This window comes from Sander vitreus, chromosome 23 (assembly GCF_031162955.1).
Source record: "Sander vitreus isolate 19-12246 chromosome 23, sanVit1, whole genome shotgun sequence".
Taxonomy (NCBI): Eukaryota; Metazoa; Chordata; class Actinopteri; order Perciformes; family Percidae; genus Sander; species Sander vitreus.
The window spans coordinates 13291612-13318117 of record NC_135877.1 but is presented as its reverse complement, the minus strand read 5'-3'; the positions used below and the strand labels follow the sequence as shown (position 1 = coordinate 13318117).

General features: G+C 39.9%; 1 protein-coding gene across 1 annotated transcript; it reads right to left on the bottom strand.

The window, feature by feature from the left end:
* ube2h (ubiquitin-conjugating enzyme E2H (UBC8 homolog, yeast)) lies at window positions 1-26344 on the bottom strand. Its single transcript, XM_078243139.1, has 7 exons — window positions 26059-26344; window positions 9530-9606; window positions 8366-8440; window positions 8213-8252; window positions 5775-5827; window positions 4657-4785; window positions 1-4455 (listed from the first exon to the last, which is right to left on the bottom strand). Exons 1-7 carry the CDS (start codon window positions 26109-26111, stop codon window positions 4331-4333), a joined length of 552 nt encoding a protein of 183 aa, XP_078099265.1. The 5' UTR covers window positions 26112-26344; the 3' UTR covers window positions 1-4330.
* Window positions 26345-26506: the final 162 nt, after the last annotated feature.

Here is a 26506-nt window from a genome sequence, read left to right as displayed (position 1 = left end):
ACCTTTCATACACATTGAATGTTTTATTAAAAAAGAAGTTATAACAGTTTATTTTATACACAACTATTTATGAGGTTATAAGCATATTAATAGAGAGCATTTGTCTTTTTGACAAGCATGCCCACTTCACAATGCAAAGAAAAAACAAGAGGGCAAAGAGGGTGATAAAAATAAGACCAAGGATGGACTTTTCAAAACAAAAAAAATAAACCTTTTGACTTTTTAACCCTCAAGTATCACACACTAGGTAAAAAATACATAGTTTCTATAACAAAAAAAACTGCCATTTTCCATGCTGTGTGGGCCTGCTAAATCCCCTGATGGCAGCAGTAGGCCACAAACACAAGCCCAAAACAGAATGGGGAGGTGTGCACCAAGCGAGCCTCGACTCCACACCAGAAGCATGCAAGTGCATAACGAGACACAGTCAACACACAGAGGGAGGTGATATTACAGGATCAGGATGCTGGCTCTCTGCAGATGTGCTGATAAAACTGAGAACAGGCCCTGGATGTCTTGTCTATGGATTAAAGATAGAGCAGTCCATTTGCTTAGCGGAGGCCCTTCATCCTTATTGTATCTGGCAGGGTGTGGGGGAGTGCGAGTACGGATGTGGGGCTATGGCTTTGGACTGGACCTTCTCTGCAGGTTTGCAGTTAGAAATTTGAAGCCCCGTCAATCATGTTATTGTGGTTGTCTGGAGTCGCTGTGGTTAAAACTGTGGGTAGTTAAGACATTATCTGTACACCTGTGGTCTTCGAGCAGACAAGGAGGGGTGAAAGCCAAAAGGGAAATTAAATAAAAGCACAATAAACATGTTCTTTTTTTTCCAAAAATAATTTAGAATTCAAGTTTCAATGGGAAGCATAATCATTCACTGATTTAAGGAATTTTTTTTTTTAGTTCTTGACTCGAGTTAAAGACAACCTGAAACACAAAGGCAGTAGTTATTTCTTTTGACCTTGAATGAGTAAATGTGAAGTAAAAAAAAAAAAAAAAAGTGAAGATCAGATGGTTGTCATGTTTACCAGAGCAAAACTAGGCCACAGCTGAGTATATCATCAGTTTATTACCCAGCAGATGCCAAAAACCAATTCTATGATTTAACCCAAACACAAAAGTCATATTTTTGAAAAGACAAAGAATATCATTAGTTCCCTGTTGCACAATTGCAACTATGTGCTATTTTATTACAATTCTCAAATTGGATATACTGTATCTTCAGCACTCGCATACAATACTGCACAAATGTAAAGTAAAACAAGAATTTCAATCTGAATTACTTAAGAGAAAAAAACAAAAACAAAAAAAAACTCAAGATCAAGTTCTTATCAGGGTGATAATTTAGCGGAACCATAACTTAGAACAGTGGTGCTTGGCGGCCAAGATTAAAAACAAAAAAAGAAGGTATCTCTAATGGATAAATAAACTTATAGGCTGCTTAGGGAGAAAACACAAGCCAATTATGAGATTGGGAATCTGCATACAGTTTGTAGGTTTGTTCTGTTTGAGTGGATGTCGACCACAAACACTCTGAAAACACGAAAACATTCATATAGCTTTATACTGCCTTGAACATGTTGAAGTATCACAAAAGTTAGCTCTACGGCAGTTAAAATGGCTGCATCCTCCTGGAAGCTAACCCCAAGCTAACATTCAAAACCTCCCCGGGTTGGGTGAGAGAAATTATTATTATTATGAGCACAGAATTGTTTTTGGAGAAAATCCAATGTCTTGAAAAGGGCTGAACCACACCTTTGAATTCTGTACAGTTAGATCTACCAGGCTCACTACAGGTCAAACATCACCCTAGTTTGAAATAACTCACACTCATCTGTACAACTCTGCAAGAAGAGGACAAGCAGGCATGTCTATGGAGTATCTTACATTTAACCACACGACAGACACTAACTAAAAATCAGATGAACAATGAATGCTTTATCAGGTAAGTATATCAAACTAGCTAACTCTATCTGTAATACAGCCATATAGCATATGTTGTTTAGTTGAAGTCAACACCGAGCAAAACTAACTACCCTGTCAAAAACACAGTTCAACAAATGTTAGCATGAATCCCATCCTTTCAACAAGTCCTGGGTGAAAATGTTAATTACTATGCAAGATACAACCAAACTGTATTTCAAACCTGAGCCAGAAAAGTCTAACGATCCTACATTTGCTCAAATAAACCCAACGTCACTCACACAGCCATGGGCAATCCCCCCTTTTCTGCAACAGAGTGAAAAATTAGATGTCAAATCACAAATTCCGCAAGGTCACATTGCAGAAAGAGGAGAATAAAAGTAGGATGACTAAAAACAATGTGTTTTTCTAGTTGCTTTTAACCTTCATGGCTTTTTGGAATAATGGTTTTGGGGACTTCTTTAACGCTTCTTCACCCTTCCTTTTGTGATGAGGCACAGAAGAGGGAGTTGAGATCAGAGGTGATAAGGTAACCTTCGGAGTACGATTCAGCGTTGAATCTCCCACAAAGCAACCAGTGATTCTTACTGCAATCTATGAAGTGAATACTTTTCAGGGTTTTCTAGGTAGTTTGACTGCCACGTTTGCCTCGACAAGCAACACTCGGCCAGTGTTTTGGGTTAAAGACAGAGTTTTCATGACGGTGTCTTAACACTATTCGTTCCACGTATCATGGATTTACATGTTATCCTGCCACATTGACTCAACAATGAGTAACATTTTTTTTTTTAGATAAGTCTAATCTATACATATGAAATTAATTCTCAACGAAATTTGCTACAAGCCTAAATGTTATACATTGAGCTCTTATTTTGTAATCTTCTTCAAACTAGTGATCCAAATAGGTGTCCTGGTAGGCAGACAAAGTGTGGGGGTCCAGTTGATGCAGTCGGGGTACATACCATAGGTCAGACCAATATGAAGGGCATGCATTGGAGCAAACTCCATGTAACAGTGGACTGTGAGGAGGGCCGATACTACACAAATCAGAATCTTCAATAAATCACTTCATTTTTTACTCAGAGCCACTCTATAACCATGTGACCATTTCTGTTGCTTTTCACTAAAATAAAAACTGCTTTGGTGCTGGTTTTCTAAATTCACAAGAATAGGTGATAATGACATTATTTCTCTACCTGAAAAGTTGTTATTGACCAATAATACTAACAGCAATGTGTTTTTAAAGCAGGACAGGTGATTAAATGCCAGTGGCATCGTGCACAATGAGAATGTTTGGTGTTCATGTGTTTGATGCACCTCCTGACAGAAAACTAGTGAGAGCTGCATGAATGAAATTCATATGGTTAGATGGTTAAAGGGTAACTCCGGGCTATTTCCAGGTCCCATCATACCAAGTGACTCTGACCAGAATCTCCACAAAGGCCACTCCGTTCTTCATTTCCTTTGTGCACGAGTCTTCCATACAGTTTATGCAGCTAGTGTACGTTCCACAAATCAACACCAAAAGCACCCAACACATCGTTCTCACCACACTGTCCCTCACCCTGTAACAAGACATATTTAATGCATTTGTTTTCCAAGACCTGACCTTGTTAAGCATTTATTTAGCCATGCACAGCGGCACATGTAGACAGGCAGCTGCAGCAGGTTAACAAAGAGTAACATGAAGTAACATACCAAGGTATCATCCGAACTAAACGAGAAACAAAGCCATAATTTTTACTGACGTGTCTCAATCAATATGTTGAAAAATATATGCTTAGGAAGCATTCAGGGTTGATTTATGAACGTCTATTGGCACTACACTTTAAGTATTTTTATATAAGGTGTGCTATGACACCTTGTTAGTGATTGTTCACTTCAAAAAACCTTCTTGACTACAGGATATATTGTAGAGCTGTCGCCCAGGCAAGCAAGACCTAAGCAGCTCTGTAGCGGAGCAACTAACAAAATGTTTGTCAGAATCAATTAGCATTCTGGAAAAAGAAAGGAAATTAGGATTCAGGTGAAACGTATAGACTTTTTATATTTTAAAAAGTGAAATTTCAGTAAAGAAATAAAATGCTATTGGGGAGGTTTCCTGTCTACGCCTACATGACACCTTAAAAATGCGGAGATGACAGCGAGAGAGTGTGAAAGCAATGTCGACATCTGTGTAGGGAGAAACAGCTACAGAATGGGAGGGGTGTCTGTCAAACACACCAAAGGCTAGATATCCATAAAAATCCTTGTTTAGTAGTAATAATAATAATAATAATAATAATAATAAAAAAAATCAACTTGTTTAAATATGAATATTATAAGTCTGCTTTCTCATGGTTAGGAAATCAAATATAGTCTCTGTGGGGGTTAAAGGAGGAGGCGGGATGGGGGAGCCCTCCTATCACTACAACTCCATGTCCTGGGCCTCGTCTTCTGAGAAATCCGACATGGAGCTTTCAGATGAAGAGTCGCCTGCCCCCTCTTCCTGCTCCTTCAGAGCCTCCTCTGTTGCATATTTCTGGATGTACTCTGGAGGGAAAAACAGAGAGGAAAAGAGAGCGAGAGCATGGTCAGACAGTAAAAAGTGATAGCCTAAACTCCAAGAGAATGAGGTGATCTGAATTACTTATATTTTGTTGGGTAATAAAACTGGGGAAATTCCTTTTTCCAGGTGTGCAATAATTTAAGAAGCTAAAGGGATTACATTAACAGTTTTAGATTAGTTTGAACCTTTGATTTTTTGCTTGTACTCCTCTGGCCGGTGAAGGTACATGGCCGCTGCGTCTCCATTCAGGGGGTCGATGGGGTTTGGGTAAGCCAGCAGCTGCGGCAGGAACGACTCAAAGATGTTGGTCAGATCTGGGGAGGAAGGCAACAGATTTTTCATTACCACTTTACCAACTGACAGAAATAAGTGATCCGACATTTATATAATCTGGCGATTTAATGGCAGTTTCTGTTGGGCTTCTTTGAAAGGAACCTGATGCTCACCCAATATTATGCCAATTACACGTCTAATATAAAACTGCTGCCTCTGTTGATTGGCCACAGGAAAGCTCATAATCAATGTACACACATCAGTCAGTGATGACCATACAATGCAAGGTGTATATGCTAGCAACAAAAGTAAAATCCTCCCCCTGATAGCCTCACAGCGGCTGGCACCCCACTAATCCCTTTTACTAGCTCTCTGCTAGCAGGCCTCAGCTTTCTCTCAGAGTTGAGGCCTAGTGGAAATACCTGCAATTCCGCTCTCCTCTCCTAAGTGTCACTGTTGCGTCCATTCAGTTGGGAAAACAAACACTTTCCTACGGTCTATTGTACAGTATTATCATGTAGGGGTTTAATCAGTTGATTAAAACTGCAGCATTTTAGTACAAAGATTACATAACACAAATGTGATTATTGACTTGATGGTTTAACTATATTTCAGAGAAGGAAAAAAACAGGCCAAGCTTGATATTGACATTAGTTATCAAATCCTTTCCTCTTTATATCAAAACAATGGAATCAATAGTTCATTATGAATCAAGATGCTTAAATACCATTTAGGGGTTTCATATCCAGAACAACAGTGAAAACAAATAGGGTGAAATGCTGAAACATCTGCTAGAGATATTACTGTAAAGTCATTTATATTGCTCGAAAGCCATCTTAGTCCTGTGTTGGGGCTGTAATGAGAAATTAACATTAAGAAATGAATGCCTAATGTGACCACACTTGCTAGCGAGGGGCCCGCATTCACCTTTTTGGTGCTGATGTCACAGTGTGTCAAGTTCTTTGCACATAATCGCACAGACTCCAGTGGGGAAACTTAATATGGACACATAAGCAGTAGGGCCGCTCACCATAAAGGGCTGTCCATGTCTGGTTGATGACATCTAAGCACACTGTCCCTGACCTGGGAAACAGAAGAAAACAGAGTTAGAGGGGTAAGGTTGAAGGGAGGGAAGAGCGAATCTGTGTGTAATGTGTGTCCCAGCTCACAGACTGGATCCCTTCAAGTCTACTTCTCTATACTAAGTATGTCAACAGTTCAACAAGGCTTGTCCTTTTGCAAGTGTGGCTGAGAAATGCAGCCTTATTTTGCCCAAAAGTGGAGTACAAGGGTGATATATTCCTTACAGCCCTTTTCACTTGTGTAGCGTCAGTTGTTTTAGGAGAGTTCAGGAGATTCTAGTCAAGTTGTGAAATATCATGTGACCAGGTTGGACATACCAGGTAGTTGCAAGAAATGGTTATCAGTCACAGATAAATATTTAACTTTAAAGTAGACCAATGACAAAGCTAGGTTTGAATAATGGAAGCCTGACAAATACTCTCATATTGATATATTTACAGTTTACCCTACTATACAATATTTACCTGTTGTCTGTTGTGTTTTGAATTGAAATGTCACTACTTGTATAGTAAACAGGGTTAACTTGCTGCAGTTTACAACTGGTATTTGCTTTGTCAGTCGTTATATCCTGGTGATAAATGTGAAACTTTCTGATTGGAACCACCTGAATGCACCATGATTTTGATCTTTGGGAGACTAGACTATCCTCTTTGGGGAGGAAGCACAGGTTCAGCCTGTCCATTGGGGCCGTTTCAGGAAAGAGGTTGAACTAACTTGGAGTCTAACCCTGAACTCTGAGTTGATTTACCCTGAGATGGGAGTTTTCTGTTACAGAACAGCTGATTTGAGTTGGTTCAATCACCTCAGAGTAGGTTCACTCAGAGTTAAGCGCATGCACCACCACTACAAAAAGGTAGCATGAATGGAGCCATGATACTACAATTCACCATGGCAACAACCACAAAAAAAAAAAGAAAATCGGTCGCTGTACTTTACCCCTCTGGAACTGCAAATACTCATGGGCACATGCAGCGAGTTTGAACATCTATTTCGTGAAAAAGAAACACGGCTGCTGCTGCAAAAGAGTGAGAATTGGCGTGGGAGAAAATTGCTTCTCGAGTCAATGCGTAAGTTCCAATATAGTTCATTCATTTCATATTTAATCACAAGTATAATATTACTGGTGAAAACTGGTGGAATGGTATTTAACCTATAATCTATTTTATAGTTGCAATCCTGTTGGCAAAAAGTACTACTAATCCCATTCTAAGGTTGCATCACCATGTCATTAACAGATTTATAATTTTTAATCATTTATTTCAAAAAAGGGTTTTACATCATTCACCTGCAATCCTGTGGAACTCCTTTTTAATGGCTCTCACTGGTTGTAAAAATGTTTCAGAGCGAGGCACACAGTGGCTTTACTAATATGCTCCGCATCACCAATGTTGTAAAGAAAACTGCCGTTTGCAAAAAACTAACTAATAATGTGACACAAAGAATCTGCTCGGAAGTAAGAGCATGTCCAAGATGGGTGACGTTAGTGATACGAGGACGGATAAGGTTATGTACATATCTGATGGACTGAAGAAAAATGATACCGCTCAGGTAGTTATCTGGAAATGAAAATATATCTAGTTGGGGCCTCAATATCATCTCTCGACGTATGTTTAACTCCCTGCGAAGTAATACAGCTTCTTCATCAACGGGATCATCGACAAAAGGAAATGTTGGAGAGAAAAAAATATTTACGCCTGATACAGACTGAACGAATGAATGAGGAAATTAAAGAGCGCTGTGTCAGAGGGAGGAGACTGTGAGAAACTCAAGGTTTATTGAAGAAAACCTGCTCCCAACCAGGTAGGGTTCACAGACTCAGTAACCATAGTAACTGACTCTGAGGTTAAGTTACCTCTCTTTCTGAAAACGGGCTGGAGTTACCCCTCTTTCTCAGATTAGATTTACCTGCCTTTCTGAAATTCCCTCATCTCAGGGTTAACAAACTCAGTTTTTACTAAACCTGCTTCCTGTAACGGGCCCCTGGTCCTCCCAGAGACCAACCTTCACAGACCAGGTCCGTCAAAGGATCTACTCTCTCAAGCAGTGGATTACTGGGCTGAGATGAGGTGATTTGCTGCTGCTAGCCAATTGTGCCAAAACTGGTGGCTCATATAAAAGTTAAAAGTGTAGTTCACAACATAAGCCGATATTCTATTACTATTTCAAGGCCTAGATGTTAAAACATGTATAAAGCAATATAGAAAACAAAGAAATATTAATGAATTCAACCAGTGTTTTTAGTTTACAATATGACAGTCCAGCAACATGACATAATTACAAGTAAATATTATTCGATGAGCTTAAATACACAAGGCCTTAAAAGGGTGTTAAGGACCAATAATCCAATAAATATTGACTTCAAATACATGACTATAATCAACTTACGCTTCGTCAATGTTGGGATGAAAAATCTTGTTCATGAATCCTGAAAAGAGAGATGATGAGGAAAGTGTTTTAAAAAAAAAACTAAAAAAAAGAAAGTGGAACCCCCAATAAAATGTGACCTTATAATCCCTCATGCGATAGTAGAGCTCCTACCTATTGATGGTGATTTAAAAGGATATTTGTCAGGAAGATCTACTCGCACCTTCCATACGCCTCCCTCGTAAGGTGCTGTACATGAGGAGGGAACACAAAAATGAATGAGCGAACACTATTGAGGGCAGAGAAGAGACTTTGATTCCATTTAACATCATCCATTATGCACGGCGATGGATTTAGACACTGAAAGGTTATATCAATTTTCTGCACTCCTTTCCTCTTTCTCAGAAACACAATAGAGAGAGGGACACATAAACAACACATATGTTTTCCCTTTACCATTTATATCATGTTTTTTCAGTAATGTATTTCAGGCCAGGGGAATTCTTTACTTCCAAATCACTTCATATAATGCACTAACAAAGAGGAAGAGAGTGTGAGCGAGTGATGCTCTCCCAGAGTAGCTGTGTGTAACAGGACCCTTATGTGTCATACTGAACAGCACATAGGTGACTGAAAACACACTTGATGGGTTTGAATGGTGGTGAGTATGTGCGCACACACACACACACACACACACACACACACACACACACACGTGGGCAGACAACAGTGCCATTTTATTTGGCATAGTTATGAGGCATCATAAACAGGGTCATACACCCACTTCCTCTCTTTGCTGATGCGTCTGTCAGTCTTTAAGTGGCAGTGGTTTTAGTGTGAAAGATATTGCGAACAGCACACAAAAGAAGTATTTCCTGCTGATGAGGCCACTCTCATCAAAATTCCCATCAAGCCTAGCTCATCCACTTCGTGGCCTCAGGCATGGTTTCAATACATTTTACGTTCTTTACGCCTGCTGTAACAAGCCTCTCTTTATGTTCCACACACAAGAATGACAAATTCCTGTGCTGGCTGACCTCACAACAACAATCATTGTCACGTCATGCTCTAATTAGAGTTTTTAAAAAGTTAAACATTTGGTCAGAGAAGGGGCATTGATGGGAGAGATGTCAAGATCCCAAGTGGCAGACACACAAATAAACGCTCCTTAATTTGTTCCATATTTCATGGAACCCGGATGAGAACACACCCAAAATCCTATGGCCACTTTCTGGAGCACATTAATCAGCCCGAATGAGGATTCAGCAACAAATTAAGATAGTTGTTTCATTTGTCAGGACAAAAAAACATTGTTAAATCAGAAAAGAGAACACTTACTTCCTTGTGGTCCGAAAAACTTCACTACAAATTCATTGAGTCCACTGAGGATGGTGACTTCGTGCTTGCTCTCAATGCTGTAAGGCTGTTAAGGACAATATCTTCACATGACTGCATACACATGAACAAACACAACCTGAGGGACTACAATAATGAAAAATGCTCAAATAACATTCAGGATCACTAAAAATTTGGCCTCTGTTAAATGGTAATTCAGCTGCAGTTGTTTCCAGGTAACACATCATTACATGCTTTGTTGAAAGGAAGAAAAAAACATGACCAGAGTCTGACCTTTTTCCCTTTCTCCTTACCAACATCATTTTTTCATATCCTACAGAGTTCTGAAAACTAAAGAGAAATTATAGCTTTAGACAGATAATGAAAAATCAATGCAGGAAAATTACACTTGGATTATGTTCTGACCCTTAGTCCTGGAGCATCACTTAAATGACAATCAATAGCCTTACGCCAATTTGTCATTCTGCACGTTGAATTAATAACCCCCAGATTGAATGTGAAGTATGCAGGCCAGTGATTAAAAAAACAAAACAAAAATCATGCACACTCACATCAGCCAGCAGATCATATTCACCCATGCTTCAGAACCATGCTGGCTTTCCTCCACCTGTCCCTCTCCAATAGCAATAAACACACAAGTCCCCACTGGGAAACAGTGCAGACGTTCATCTCTTTACAGCGACTGTCTGAGATTCTACAAGTTTATTTTACCACATATACTCCTGACAAAACCCTTATCCCCTCGCTATGTCTGCCCTGTTTCAACATTAGATACAACAAAATTACATAAAAACAACTTAGCTTGTCGTAATCAATTTCTGATTCAACTTGTGTTATGAAGCTTGTGATGCTCTAGAAGAAAGTGGAGAGAATCTCCCACTATCTGAAACCTACACACTACAGTCTCACAGACATACATGTAGTTATTTTCAGATGAAATTATGTTGGGTTTCCTCAGCTAGACAGAGTGGCTCCATTAACCCAAATACTATAACCAGTCAGAGAGAAGCACTCTGAAAGGCATGTGTAAGTTACTAAACTGAGAAGTGCCTTTGTCAAGAGGTAAACTATAAGCTTGCAACCATTTAAAAAAGGTAATTTAGAATTTTTTTTTAACCTGAACCCTATTTTCCTATGTTTTTGTGTAGGTGACTGATGTGAACAAAAATCTTTGAAATTGGCCAGTAAGCAAAAACACTGCACTGGCAGCCACGAACCGAGCTGCAATGTAATCCTATAGGGCAAATGTGCATTGTCAATTTCATCCACTAAAAGTGCTGTTTTTGCCACCGACAGGCTCATATTGTTATTATAAGTGTCTGACTACATTATGGAAAGGATCCCTACAGAGATAGACCTTTTTTTAAAAGAGTAAAATCCTCATTTTTTAAACAAGAAACAACTCAGAGATCTAACTCTAAACCTACCAACCATCCATCAAGACTCCATTTAAATAAACAATACTTTTAGCATGTATAGAGCCAGCATATTTCCATATGTAAATCGGTAAAGTATGTGTTAATTTCAACCAAACCAGAGTGGCGATTGTTGGTAAAGTGAAAAGACGAACCAAGACAGCTTTTCATAGTTTTACTTTGAATCAACTTTGAATGTAGTGTACGATGCTGAAATTACTGTTTATTTACATGGAGTCTGGTGGGTTTAACGAGAAAGGTCGACCTCCGTAGGAATCCTTTCCATGATGTTGTCAGACACTTGGAACAATAATCTGAGCATGTCAGTGGTAAAAACAGCACTTTTGTGGATACAAATTGAATGTGCGCAATTGCCCAATAACATACATTGTAGCTTGTTTTGCTGACTGCAGCGAGCTTGCTTGATACTGGACAAATTCCCATCAGTCATTTAGACACAAAGGCATAGCAAAATAGGGTCCAAGTTGAAAAAGACTGAAGTGATAATTTATTATCTCCACTCCAACACAAAATCATCACAGAGAAATGATTTTTTGATGTGAGCAGAGGGAAGAGGCACAGGAAATCAAATTGAAGCAGAGAGAGAGAGACTCAGAGATAAAAATAAACAAGAGAAAAAGAACGATAGAAAGAATGATCACAAAATGAGAGTGAAAGACTCAAAGAACACATTAGAGACAGAAGGTACAAGAGATGTGATAAAACTCTGTTTTCCATGCCACACAGTAGCAGCTGGCTCGTCCATCCTGATTGAGTGAATATCCCATTAGCAGTAATGTAGCACTGACCCCCAAAGGGTTAAATCAAACTGAAGGTTATTTTAAGCTCTGGTTGAGTCTGCGAAGAGCAGACTGAGTCCTTCTGCAAGGAAACGTGTCATTGTCAGACAGAAGAAGCAGCTCTCTGTTCTGACTTGTGCTGGAGTCGAAGAGCCATGCTGAGACTCTTTGATACAAAATCCAAGGCAGAATGAAAAAACACTAACACCAGGACAATATGTATCCAAAGCATGCTAGCAAAACAACAACTAGCCATGTGCAATAGGGAGACTCCAGTCAGACACATTAGACTACATGCATTATGTTTATGCTCACCAAAGTCTGCCCTTCATGTAAGGACAAATTTGCATCTAACTATTGTAGTAGTGAAACTACTGGTGTGTAAGTGAATGTGTGTATGACCACAGGAGAGAAGGACGCAATGCTGAGGAGGGGGATGGTATGGGCTGTGTGTGTTATGTTATAGAGGACAGCAGTGAGGCATGGTGGGGGATAAGCTATTAATGGTGTTGAACCAACACTGATTATGCTGAAGGCTAATTGACATTGGCCATAATGACTGAGAAGCCAAAGAAGAACTGGTCTACCTGTGCAAAACTAGATTATTTTATTTACATTTTAGACATTTAGTTGACACTTCTAAGTACATGTTTGCAGAATACAGTGTCTAGCAGGAATTCACTTTATAAGACAGCAAAATTACAAGCAGAAATGCAAAGGTCGGGGTCTTGATCTGTAAATATTCGTGTATCAATTAGTGAGATCATGTGAGGTAGGGAAAGGGAGTAGCCCAAATTGCACCAACTGACTTCTCGCATAATGGTATACTCACATGACTATGCCACACACACACACACACGCTGATGAAGTTCAGTCATAAGTCACAAATAACCATGTCAAGTTTTCAATAGTGACTGTGGCTGGACTGAGCGCCTTCCATCTATCCCCACCATCACAAATCACCAACCAACCCCGCTCTCCTTACAAACCCCCTAGGTTAATGATATTAATACGAGTGTGGTCTTTGTTGATTTGCTTGGTCAAAACCATAGCAGCAACATGCACACACAATACTCACAATCTTTATCTTAAGAAACTATCTCTGGCATTGACGTCAAACATCAACCCTCTCATCTGTGTCATAAGAAAGACCAATCCCAATCTCACTTTGATAGGGCCATCGTCCATGTCCTCATGACACAAAGGTCTAATCCACTGGCCTTTTGTTTAAGACCGAAACCAAGCACTCATTCCTTTCACACAGTAAATAACTAGTCACTGTCAACAACAGCCCTCTTCTTTTCAGATGGCATTATGTTGAGATTCCTCAGCTAGACCAGATTGGCTCCATTAACCTAAATACGCAAATACTACAACCAATCAGAGAGAAGCACTCTGACAAGGCATGTGCAATGGAGTAGTTTGGCAGGTCTGGTAAAATGAAGGGAGTTCCTGGTAGAGCCTGTTAATTCCCAACAGTTTGATGGAGTGGGAGATGTATCGAGAGTGTAGTTGATAAACAGCCACTCAGCCAGTATAACAGAGAAACAAAGAAAAACTGGATAGGCAGGACATTCAGTATATACCATTTAACTATGTGCTGCACTGTCTTTTGGTTTAGATTTGTAAACAGAGGTGAAATGACACATTGTATTTCAAAAGGTAAGGCAAATTGGTTTCACTCCAACAGCTGACAAGAAAGCAAGACATTATTATAAGAAATTATGTTATACAACAACAAAAAATGCATTTGGTCACAGTCTGGAGCCCTAGGCATCTACTTGTTCCCTATTCCCACCATAACGACTATCCATCCACCCCCCACCTTGGATTAGTATAGATAAATCATAATCTGTGGATAGCACCAGGTAAATATCCTTTTACACACACTTGTAATCTGATACACAAAGCCCAAACAATCCAGAGGAACATACAAACACATCCTCTTTACCATATCTCAGACATCCCTGAAAACCCTGAACTGTAACAGCAACACGGTCTCCTGTGTTAACGCCATGTCAATGCAACACTTTCTTCATATAATGACATACTGGCTTGACAACACTCAACACTTGAAAATGCTGCATAGAAAGAAAGGTCTAAAAGAACTACTTTCAGGCTACCAATTACCCTGTTTCAAAGTTTATCCAGCCACTTAGGGCAATGCTCTCCTGATTTCAAACATTTAAAAGGTTAAAGTATAGAAATATGCAGTAATTAGCATCTACGGTTGTGGTCTAGACATGTCTTGTTTTCCTTCTGGTCCATTCAGGCCACTATCCCTGTCTGACCCTGGATCAAAATATCCCATCCTGACCAACCTCTTTCTAAGTATGGAAAATAAACGTGATGGGGTATCATAAACAGCACTCTGTCAAACAATGAAGTGTCAACCATGCTTGAAATGTTCCTCTTTGGAAACAGAAGTTGTTGATCTAGTAAAAGGGAGACAACGGCTAGTTTCAGAGAAGTTCCCATCTTTCTTTTTGAGAGGAAGGGAAGCCCACTATATCCTTTCATCAACAGGGTGATTCAATAAATCCAGTAGCAACTTCTTATGTTTTGTTTATTTTCAATTTTTGAAAAACAAAGCAATCAAAAAGTGCCAAAACGTTTCACATCATGGAAAGAAGAAAACATTTCTTCAAATATTGTACATCTTTATGTCTTGGGCATGGACAATCAAATTCAACAATACTCTGACCACCTGCTGATGCCTCCAGCTTCAAGTAATCCTTTTAAATGGGAACGTACAGACCTTCAGGGCAGGCTAGGCTGAAATAACAGGAAAGGCAGCAAATCAAATAATCCCGAAGGCATTAGGAGAGAGCTAGGTTACTGAGTAACAGAAGCGGCACCATGCAGAATTTCCAGTTATTAATGGCACTAACCAGAGAAAAAGACTCTCAAAGAATGAACATAAGAAGCAAAGCTAAGAAGTCTGTCTGAAAGACACTAATAGTTCATAACCTGCATAAAGCCAGCGGGAAATAGGAACATAAAAAGAGCGGGTAGAATAAGGTCAGCCAACAGAGCGGGTGGGGGGGGGGGGGGGGGGGAAGCATGAGAAGATAAAGAGTTGTTAAAGAATAAAGCAAAAAGGAACATGGAAAGAAGCAAAGAGATAGTGATGCAGCGATAATGAGAGAAAAGAGTTAAGCCTGGTGAATGCTGATCTAGCCTTGTGAGCAGATCTGTGGATGTGAAAGACATTGCTGTGGACTCCTGGCTGATAATGGTGATGATGATGATTTGGCCTGTGTGTATCAGGATACATAATAGGGCAAAACCTGTGTCTGGATAGACTTTTAATTTATGTTATGATAGTTATCGGTTAAGAATCAACCCAGATTTTCAGGTGATTGACTTTTTGACACTTTAAATAAACAAGCTAACCCACATGCGCAAAAGAACAATAACAAAGACAATGTTTAAGTACATAGGGATTGGATTATGCTAATTTGTCAAATTAGTTGTTTCAAAAGGCAGAACAAACACTAACCTAGCACATCTTTGTTTAGAGATAAGGAACTCTGAGGCAGCTACCTCTCTTTCGTGTTCTCTCCCTTCCACACATGTACAATCAAAAGGCCTTGCAGATGAAAGGCAGGAAATACAACAGCTGTCCTCAGAGTGTAAGCAATGGGTAGGCTTCCTCTACCAAAAGAGATTCAAGTATAGACTACCAAAAGAAGAAGCTTATAGTCTTTACCACAAAAAGATGGAGAGAAAGATGACTTATTTACTTAAGACAGTGAGCTACATTTTGCAATGACAACAGAAAGCAGCCTGTACATTAAAAAACAACAACGAAACAGACAACAAAGTCAATACTAACAATACACCAACAACAAAGCTGTTTTCTTCCTCCAAATATGGGCTCAATGCCCACTCTCTGATATTCTCATAGGAGTCAAAGAGGGTTTGCTCGTTTGCAGTCTCTGCCTAACACTTTTATATATGCATTGCTTCTTTGAAGTCCTAGCCTGTGTGTAAATGTGCCCTGTGTTTGTGCATTAAACTTTTTATGTATTAGTGCACTGTATCGAGCCAAGGATTACTGTGTGACCTCCACTACACTCAGAGCTCTGAAAACAGAGGCAGCTAGCACAGCAACCATCCTGTCACAGCAGGCAGATGAGTGATAGGCAATGTGTTGCTGTGAGAGTGTGATTTAAATCAGTTCAACAACACCGTCACTGCAGCCGTCACTGACCCACTCCTCTACCCTCTGCATCTCTTACACTCTCTCTCATACTGAGGCTGATGTCTTACCCCAGCGGTTTATTTTTCATCACCCATTAAGTAAAACTCTCTCTACTCAATTTTATTGCATTATTTGGAGCCTAACTGAACCATTTCCACCATCAGAAACCCCCTCACACCCCAGCTTGACTCAGTAGATAAATAATCCTGTGTTTACATGGCGAGTTTAAAGGAGACGAAAATGAGAATGAATTAGACAAGAAGCCAAGTCTAAAAACAGCTCCCATTCATCCAGACTACAATCTTTTCATTTACATTACATAATGAAAATAATGATCTGCCTATTCCAATCTGATATTTCAGATGTTTTATCAAGCTATTAATAATCAATCAATATGCAACTTGCCTGTTGCTTGTGTTGTATAATAAAATGAGATGCACTGTAGATTTGGTTTAAGTAAGAAGTCCCTTCGGGTTACATCAAAGTGAAAACAACAAAAAAGATCAAATTAGCTAGCTATATTTGACAAAATGCTAAAAAGGAGTGTGGGGGGGGGGGGGGACAATACAGCACAGAAGCCTAGATACTAATTTTCAGTTTATAAATGAAGAAGTTTTAATTTGAGTTCGTAATTTACAGCTAAAAAGTAGGTAATCATCAGGCCAGCTTAACAGAAATCAGGTCACAGATCAGTGGTAGAACAGAGGTGCAACAGTGGTTTTAAGGGTGTTTGAAGGTATGCTTGACTGATTTGGAAATTGAGGTGCCCTCTACTGTACCATACATACAAGCTAATGCAATGCTTGTCCCAAACTGTTTTAGACAAGCCTGGCAATAACCACAGTTCCTCAGTCTAGTTCCTTCATTGTCAATGTATGGCAGGGTTGTTCTCAGATCCAGTATGAGGCAAGCGGGTCTTGGCTGTTCATGACTGCCCTGGCTGGCTCTGATAACTGAATATAGGTATAGTGGTATACTAATACTAGCATGCCTGTGGTCAAGCCAGCTGCTCTCACTTCCCCTTTCAGCCCAGATCCCACAAGAGATAAGAGCTCTCCCACCTAGCTTTGTAGATCTGGGGAACTAAGGACTTAATAACCTGTACTACTTACATAAACAGATGAAGAAAATGTGATTATTCTATGTGGAAGCAAAACAAATGAATTAGCCACAAAGAGTGATCTAATCCTTCAAAGACTAGGGTGGAATAGTTGTATTAAGATCATGTTTACTAGGACTTTAGCAGAATTATGTGCATATTCAGAGGTCTACAAAGTTCTCCACAAACAAACTTATGAAGGGATCGGGAGATTCTGGGATTCATGGAGCTTTCTTTAAGTCAAGATTCTAAAAGCATGCCCCAAGACATTAACTTACTTCAACCTCTGCTTATTACTAAAAACACAACATAAGCTTCATTGATCTCTGACAGGAAATTGGTTACATATGTGGCAAACTTTAACCCTGAAGTCCTGTTATCCTCGGGTTTATTCTTACTCTTCTATACTCTGCCAACTACTGCTGCCTCACAAATGAAGCTTAGCATAAATTCTTTCAGGAAGACTTCAATGCTTCACATTTCTCTCTCTCCCAACCTAATCAGCTGCATTGTCATCAGCTGAATATGGGCGTTTACTCTTTCAGTTAAACCAACCAGATTTGCCACAATCTCCATGAGCTATTGCGTTGTTGCATTCAAACTTTAAATCTGTTCTGCTCTCTGCTGCTGCCAGTTGTCATTTCAGGCTAAATCGATGCAACCCTCCTCCACCGCATTCACCTCCGGTTCTCATCAATCCCAGCACCAAGGGTTCCTCCATCAGAAGCCCTGCTTCACATCACATCCATCCAGATCTTCAGGCTTCCTTTATCCCTTCATCACCTCCACCAGTGTCTAGACTCCATCGGGGGGATATTCCTATATATCCACTGCCCCTTAAAAACGTACATTGCGATAAGAGTCTAATCGCCAAAGACTAACCCATCAACCTATTATGCACCATGTTTATTAAACTTATTTCACTCTTAAATGAAGTCTCTCCTTACTGAAATCATCTAAGGAAATATACTAGACAGCAGTTAAATAAAAAAAATTGGTCAGATGGTCAAGTTCAGAACCTCTTATGGTCACAGTCACAAGGCTTAGGCCAATAATGAGAACTGCGCCACAGCACTTGTTTTGCATTGGAGCTCAGTTTAGTGACAATTACCCCAAAACAAACGGGTACGGTATGAGTAAAAAAGGCTTAGGCTTTTGTAAAGCCATGCAGCTGTTAATGGAGCTACTAACTATGTCAGTAATATGGAATAGAGTAAGTTAGCTCGCACCCAGCCTGTTCTGACAAAGTGTTTAAATTCTGATGAAGCACTTGGTACCAGCGTGTGCGGTCTGTGCGGAAAAAAACCTTGCAGCACGTTTTACATATCAATGGACACATGGCCCCAAAGGCCTGACTCACTGAAACCAACATGAAAATGTCTGGTAGCTGTTAAGTGCTGCACTCACTAAATGGTGGATGGGAAGTAAATTAACTTTACTTCAGTTTCATTTCTGCTTTGAAAATTAAAAAGGTAAACATCTAGAATTTGAACACATTTAACATGATGAAGCCTAAGGATTACGTATACAACTGTAATTATATTAGTTACTTTACAGTAAACAACAAAAGCACACATATACAGGCAGCCTAAAATGTTGGACCTGTGTAAATTTTACCCGGCCTCATTCATAAGTGTTAACAAGACTATGTTTTCTCAGCTCACCGAGAGATGTGTAAACACAGCTGAGACTAAAACACATTGCAATTAACATTTTCAACCAACATTATAGTAACAGTTCTGAAAATGTACATAAATGCATAAGCTGTCTTTGCAATCCACAATTTGCATGTGCAATCAAACAATTAGAAAAAGACCTGCAGAAACAAATATACCTAGCTCAATACTCAAAACTTAACCCAAAATATTATAATTATTTTGCAATGCATACTTGGTTTCCATTAAATACAGGCCTGACTATACTATGTTAGCTGATGGCTACCTCCTTGTGTGAGAGCTGGAGTGGCACAGTGCTGCACAGGCTAAATTCTTTGTCTTCTCTGGTGAGAGATGAGAGCCCACCCACTGCAATTAAAATGTCAATCCCTCAGCTGTTCCTCCTCTCAGCCCTTCACTAAATCAACAGTCTATTTACAGCAATAGCACAGAGTCTCTGTGTGCATGCACGTGTCTGAGCTGCGTGCATGTACACACAAATTAAATTATCATTAATGATCACAAAACTGAGCCAGGACAGAAGAAACAATGGCCTAAATCAGAGGCAACCATTTAATGAGCAAATCTATTAACATACAAGACAAGATTTTCTGTGACAGGGCTCGACATTAAGTTTTTGAGACACTTGTCCTTTGGACAAGTATATTTACGTTTCACTTGTCCATGCACAAAAGTCACTTGTCCGGGTAAAGATTTATCATTTTATAAAAACAATTTTGTGTGTTTTGCTAATGCTGAATTCGAACAAACCGTTGAAAGCATCCAAACTCTAGCAACATTAATAAAATTCAGTTGAAACAGTAGAAACAAACGTGTCCCAACAATAGATTTCCCCTTCAACAAGAAAAAAGGATCTCCAGGTTCCATATTACAAAGTAATACATTGCACGCTGGTGTGTGCAGTGCATCACCAGAGGTAGTGGTGACTACTATATCTAAAATAATTTTGTAGACATAATGGATTTTGCACTAAATGTTGGTGTTAATTTTTTCCTACAATTTCACTTTCTAACGGCAGTGGATGATTTACCAAGAGAACCTTTAAAAGGAGTAGCTACTTTACATTTGATTATTAGTTGATATTGAATCAGGCAAGTCGCGGAGCTGAGGTTTTACAATAACTGACGGACAAACGAGCAGCGGAGTAGTAACGCTAAAGCTTTAGTGGCTGGCAGAGAGCCAGCCGCTAAATGAGTCAAATTAACTTAATGCTTCATCCACACAAAGCACATTGCTATCGCCACGAGTGACATCTGTATTCGGCTCGTTTTCTGTGAACGATGTGGCGAGGGGGATAAGGCGGAGTTAGCAAGCTAACGTTAGCCAACTAACGCTGGCTGACTTGCTGGTTCCGCGGTGCTTTCATGTTGCATCGCTTACAGAGAATGAGCTCAACAGCGGGCTGGGTCTAATGTTAGCGGTCCGTTGACCCTCTGCCGCTGGGTCTAACGTTAGTTAATGTATTGATTTCAAATCGGTAAAATAAAATCGGTAACATAGACGTAATGAATGGCACATAACGTGACGTAACATGGCATTTTATTTTGTTTGAGTTTTAACTTGTCCAGTGGTGCAAGTCAATTTCTCTTCCACTTGCCCTACAAAAAATCCACTTGTCCCGGACAAGCCTTAATGTCGAGCCCTGCTGTCTGTTTCAAAGACGAATAAACCCTGAATTTCAACACTGACATGTTGAGGAAACTGTTAACAAACCCAAATTTTAGTGTAGTGAGACAGATACGGCTTTATACGGTTTTATTAACTTGATACAGACGAGACGCACAGAGGCAGATTACAAGATAGAGTCAAGTGTAGGGTGTGGGTAGTGTAGGTTGCACTTTTTTGATAAGGTTCTTTTGCTTCATACATATAGGCATACATTTTAGCCAAAACAAAGGGCTATTTTAAAGTCAACATTTTTTAGACAACTGGACTTCGATTTTCCACATTAAAGCAATAGCGCACATGAGCGGCAGAGGCAGGCTGAACTCCCCAGTGCCAGAAAAAAAAATCATGTGAAACAAAGAGAGGAACTTCAGTCCATCTGTTTTTCTAAGGGAACTCAGCCATGCGTGCAGGAAGCTTCACTGTTTGCACTGTGGGATTAACAGTGATGGCCTCAAATCTACTGTCAGAGAAGCCTTGCTCATGGACCCCCCCCAAAACAGGATTATCAATCAAGGTGGGGGCCCCTTGACTAAAAGGGGCCTCATCCACAATATACTAGGTTACCTTATGTTTACTCATGAAGAAATAAAAAAGGAAAAAGAGCAGGAGCTTGGTTAGGGCTGGATGATGTAGCATATGTATAAAAATACCTGCATGGTGTTGTGTTGAAAATAAAAAAATTAATAAAAAACAAAAAGAATGCATGCATGGGCGCAGACAAAGGCATATGTAAACGCAGCAATCACAAAAAGGAGATGTAGATATAGAGAAGCAGAAACTAGTATTTTTTAAGCTTTTAGACTAACACAAACAGAAAACAGCCCAAGAGCCCCGACACTTACATCTGGAGACATTTGCTATATTTCACTGTGTACAATACAAAAACATTTGAATCTAGTATTATATTATCAGCTTTCCCAGGACTCGAAGACACCAGAAATATCTCAGTTTAGTCTTCCTAATTCTGTACAATCATTGGTTCAGTACAGCAGGTGGGCCATTCCCTACATTGTCTTAGTCAGTGTTTGAGCTTCTCACAGATGCAATCATTTTGTAAACTCATTAGATTCCACAATCAAGGGCCAATGTTACAAAAAAACTAATGTAAAGTGAATTATGTGCATTTCCATCCACTTGGTTGAGGTAAATAAAGTGTCCTACCTGAGCACATGGCTCCAATGTCAGGATAAAATCATGGAAAAGAGAGCTTGGTCGTCTAGCTCTTACTGCTGTTGGGCAGGTTCTTCCGTTTCAGCACATATGAGACCGTATTTGTTTCTTTCCGAAGCAAATGTGTGGTCGAGCGAGAAAGAGTGAGGGTGGATGTGCTCAGAGAAGACAGATGTTGGGGATCGAAGCAGAGACTAAATTAACAGTAAAGTTGTCATGTGGTAGTAAATGTACAGTGTTGGTTCCATTTTGTCTCTGAATAAATGCTGTAGTCTTGAACCACTTTTTGGTTATACAGGTTTGGCCTACACAAAAGTTTTAGAACAATATATTTGAAATATATCTGTGCAGCAGATTAAGAGGTGAAACATTGTTTCAGCAAACTATTTGAAAATCAATTGACACTCCTTTGCCAACGATCACATAATTTCGATGAGCAGTCATTGAAATTAACAACATGGATTTAGGTCTAGTTGCAAAGCCAAACACAACAGCACCGCTGTGTGGCATAAAATGAACAGAAAATGCCAATTAAAATCGTAAATCGCAATTATTTGTATGACAATTAATTGTCAACTAAAATTTCGTGATGTAATAGCCCTACCTGTAGCCACAATAAACATGGTCTACAAAGTGATAACCGGCCTTTAGTGTTAACCAAATGACCAATGCCTACGTCACAGGTCGGATTCGAGCCCTTGACCTTCTGCATCGAACAATAAATCTCTATGTGTGCCTGCTCTACCAACTGAGCTAACCGGCGACACTATGCCATTTTTGCTGTCAGCATAATGGTACACCATAACAAAACATTTTGTTTATGCAACTTCATCGTCCGACCAGAGCTTTCCCCATTCTCATCATGAGTCCATCGTGCTCCTATTCATTCAATCAATCTCTCAGTCAAGAACAGGCAGAAAACTGCTGGCTCCTTCACTACAGTCAACTGCGTCTAGTTGGTTCAGTCCCACAATAATAGCACTGGGTGCAGAATAGCTGCCTGTGACTGTGTGACATGGTCTGACACAGCAGCGGGAGATGGAGGTCGCAGGGGCTTCTGTAAACGGGGAAACACAAAAGACTCCACTGCTGATGCTGTCCGGATGACATGTTACAAGGGCACAATGAGGCCAGAAACACTAAGCGGAGTGCAGATGAAGCTCAGGATTGGTTTCCACACCGGGAGGATGGAGGGATGTGGTGGGGAAGGGAGTAGGGGGAAGACATTAAAATAAAAAAGGAGGAGGTGGACACTGCCCCTAGAAGCCTACCCCCTGATTGTGGACAGTTGAATAAACCAGGATTACTGAAAGTATTGCTTCAATAGTTTCTTCAGAAAAGTTGAAGAAACATGAAGCAAAAACATGACACAAAACATGTATCATACACCTAATTTGGGGGGAAATGATTAAGACCCATATACGCTGGTATTTATGCCAGGATACTGGAGCTGATGAAGCATGCAACACCCAGTCTTGAATATAATTCACCGGTGGCCATGCTTCACAGAACTATAGCGCATATATATATATATATATATATATATATATATATATATATATATATATATATATATATATATATATATATATATATATAAAATAAAATTACACATTTGTACAAACATGTCTTCTTCAGGTCAAATATAAATAAATATAAACTGCTGTACAGATCATTTTACACTTCCTTTTCCATTCTCTGCATTCAAATCCATAGGCCAGACACTGCAAGAGCCTGTGTTAACATTCAAAATAGGCTTAGTCCTTTGTAACCTACCTGTGCTCAAATTCCAGCAGCTTACTGCTTAAAAGCATTTGTAAAGCGAGTAGAATGATGAAAACATGCAAATAATAGCACAACTACCAACACAGTATGTGCAGTCAACCCCACAGAAGAACTAACTGAATGTAAAGCTCTTTGAAATGACACAACACTTAGACTCCTGATCAAGAACACTGTGTTCCAAAATTAAAGCAACCTGTCCTAGAGAAAGACTGAATAGCCAGTGGCCAAAATGTATGCAGGTCATTGGAAAATAAGTCTAATTAAGGTCTAGGACTACAGTTTGGCAAGAACTGGACAATAAACAAGTTGTCTCTTGCCACTCAGGACTAGTTTAGGGTACTGGCATGCTAACACAAAGGCTGTACATTTGGTGCAGAAAACAGGCTGCCATCCATGGGCCTGGCTCAGGACAAAGCTTTAACCCAGTGATATGACATACTGAGGTGATTCTGACATTCATTTTCATGAATTCCCTTATGGCCAACGCTCTAGATTCTCAGCTCTCCGGTGGCCACAAGAAATGAATGTGTTCTCAGTGTCAGCCCATAAGAAAGAAGCCACTCCTGTCTAAAAGGCAGCGTGAGTTTCGGGTTTTGGTTACACCAGGGGGAGACGCAGGGATAGAGAGCACAGAGAGGAGGTTGTTACTGCTAGTTTTGCTCAGGGGACACAAACAGAAGGAATGACCTGTTTCCCATAACAGTAACCTCCCTACTTTAACCCAACAAGACGGACTAGTCAGCAGTGAACCTATGTGCTATGTAAGCCTGTAAATCCCAACTCTGCAAACCTACACTTAAACGCACATGCCTGTCTTCTTCAACACTTGCTGGCCACTGCTCCCTCATGGTATCATAAAACAAACACAGTCATTGTATGGAATTGAGCAGGTGGCATACAGCAAACCTGCTCTTGCCTGTCAGTCAAGTAGCTCAGGAAGGAGAGGGGGTGTACTACTACTGCAAGGCTGCATGTCTGTGTGCTGCTCTCTGTCTGCTTCACCACTCTGTCATGGCTGGCATAGCCAACACGTTAGTGGAGACAAGTGGGGGGGGGAGCATAAACTTGCACAAACAAGCACTTTTGCTACCTAGCAGATGTAATACAATGCCTTAGGCCACATGCCAAAATAACAAGATAAATGTAGCTTAAAATGAACTAGCTTCACCTTCCTTGTTAATGGTTTCAATGTATCTATAGGCTACTGATATTCCAACTCTAATGTGATGGTATTAGACAGGATGTATTATGAAATGCACAGTATTGCGTGAGTCAGATATGTTAGGTCTATATTTGCAAACATAACTCAGAATACAGTTATTCCTCAATTTCAGGATCAAACTACCAAGACTTTCAAACTTTTCCTTTTTAACCATTATGTTGACCCTGTTAAGACAACTTCCCCTTGTTTTTGGTTTGTTTTGACCAGCCCAGTTCTAGCCCCATATTTGACTAAGCTGTACAGCCATCCCATCAGCTGTTCTAAGTCCCTCCCTCTTATGGTTTCCGGTTAGTAACAGGCTACCCAATCATAAAGCTGGTTTCCACTGTGCTGGGACAAAAACAATACTACTTGTTCATACTGTTTTCTAGAACATTGTATGGACTGGAAATTAATTGTTAAGGTTCAATGTAGAGCTCCCTCTGTCAGCCCTAAGTGAAGTTGAACAAATAAAGCAGCAGGACAAAAGTAAACATGGTGACATCGACTTGAAAAACAGAACACAAATAGATAAAAGTTAAAGCATTCCTCAGTGAAAACGACTGAAGGCTCATGACACCTGCTGTACCACTTAACAGCTGTTACGTTCACTCCAATATTTATAAAAAAACAAATTACAACCACTACAAAAGTATACAAGTTAACCTTCCATATATTTGCCTGCAAACACTGAGGTACAGTGAGGCACACAGATCAGGTGGCCATTTTGATGTTGAAATTAACCAGCAGGCTAGCCAGCCAGCTCAGCAGCGTTACAAGGTAACATTTCAAGTGGCAGATGCAATAACACAATTAGAAAACCCTTAGTAGGGTTATAAAGTGAAGCTAATAAGCCCCAGAATGCTATACATTCTGCAATAACGCCAACGTTTTTACGAGAGTAGAACAAAAGACAGCAGCATTTTTCAGTTGACGTTAGCCTTACGTTATGTAAACAAGCTCCTGTGTCAACGTGTATGGACAGTTTGACTACCCTGACAACAACAGGCTGGACAAAGAAACCAAATTGCCATAAGGTGTTAATATAGTCTATCGCTGTCAGGTCTATTGGTGGTGCAACAAGATGACAGACCTTCCTGGAAAATGAGAAGGACGTTAGTCTGTTCGGCTGTTGCAGTAATTTTCAAATATAGACAGCAAGCTAGACAGCTAACGTTACAAATATACAGAGTTGGAAAAATGCTAAAAAGGACTTGGGAACTAGCGTTATGTGATTATCTAACACAGCTGTCCCGATAAGCGACTGAAGGTTCGCAGGACATAAATAGCTAACACTTGGCTTTGCTAGCAAAATGTTGTTTACACAAAAACACCAGTCATTCACAATGAAAGCTCTTTCTGCTTTGGGTTACCAAGACAAACAAACAACAAAATAGGGTCTGCTAATGTCACATTTCCACATAGCTACATCAGGAAATAGCTGACTAGACAGCGAATGAGCGACTGTTGTTTATGTTCAGAAAGGATACAGTTTCACCACGTCGGTATCCATTCGCCTTTTACCCGGACTTGGAGACGACATTTTTCCTATTTCCACCGCAGAACACCAGTAAGTAAACTGAAAGCTAGCCCCCGAAACGCTAGACAGTCCAGCCAACGGTACTATCCGAAAGTTAACATTTGCTTTCAGAAATGTTCACAGCAAACGTCTTCTCAGTTCTATGTCTCTGTCCTAATGAGTAGCTGAGGCTGAGCTAACGTTAGACTTCTGCTGTTCACTGGCTCTCAGCGTTCTGACCATGGTTCTGACAAGATAGGATCCCTCCGCGGCTACGTCATATATCTGCGACCAAACGTCAACATAAATGGCTCATCTTTGTAGTTTATTTAGAACACCTTTGGTTTTGGTTTTATATCTTAAATTGCATGCTAAAGTACATTTTGATACCAATTACATTGTTATTTTCTATTTCGGGA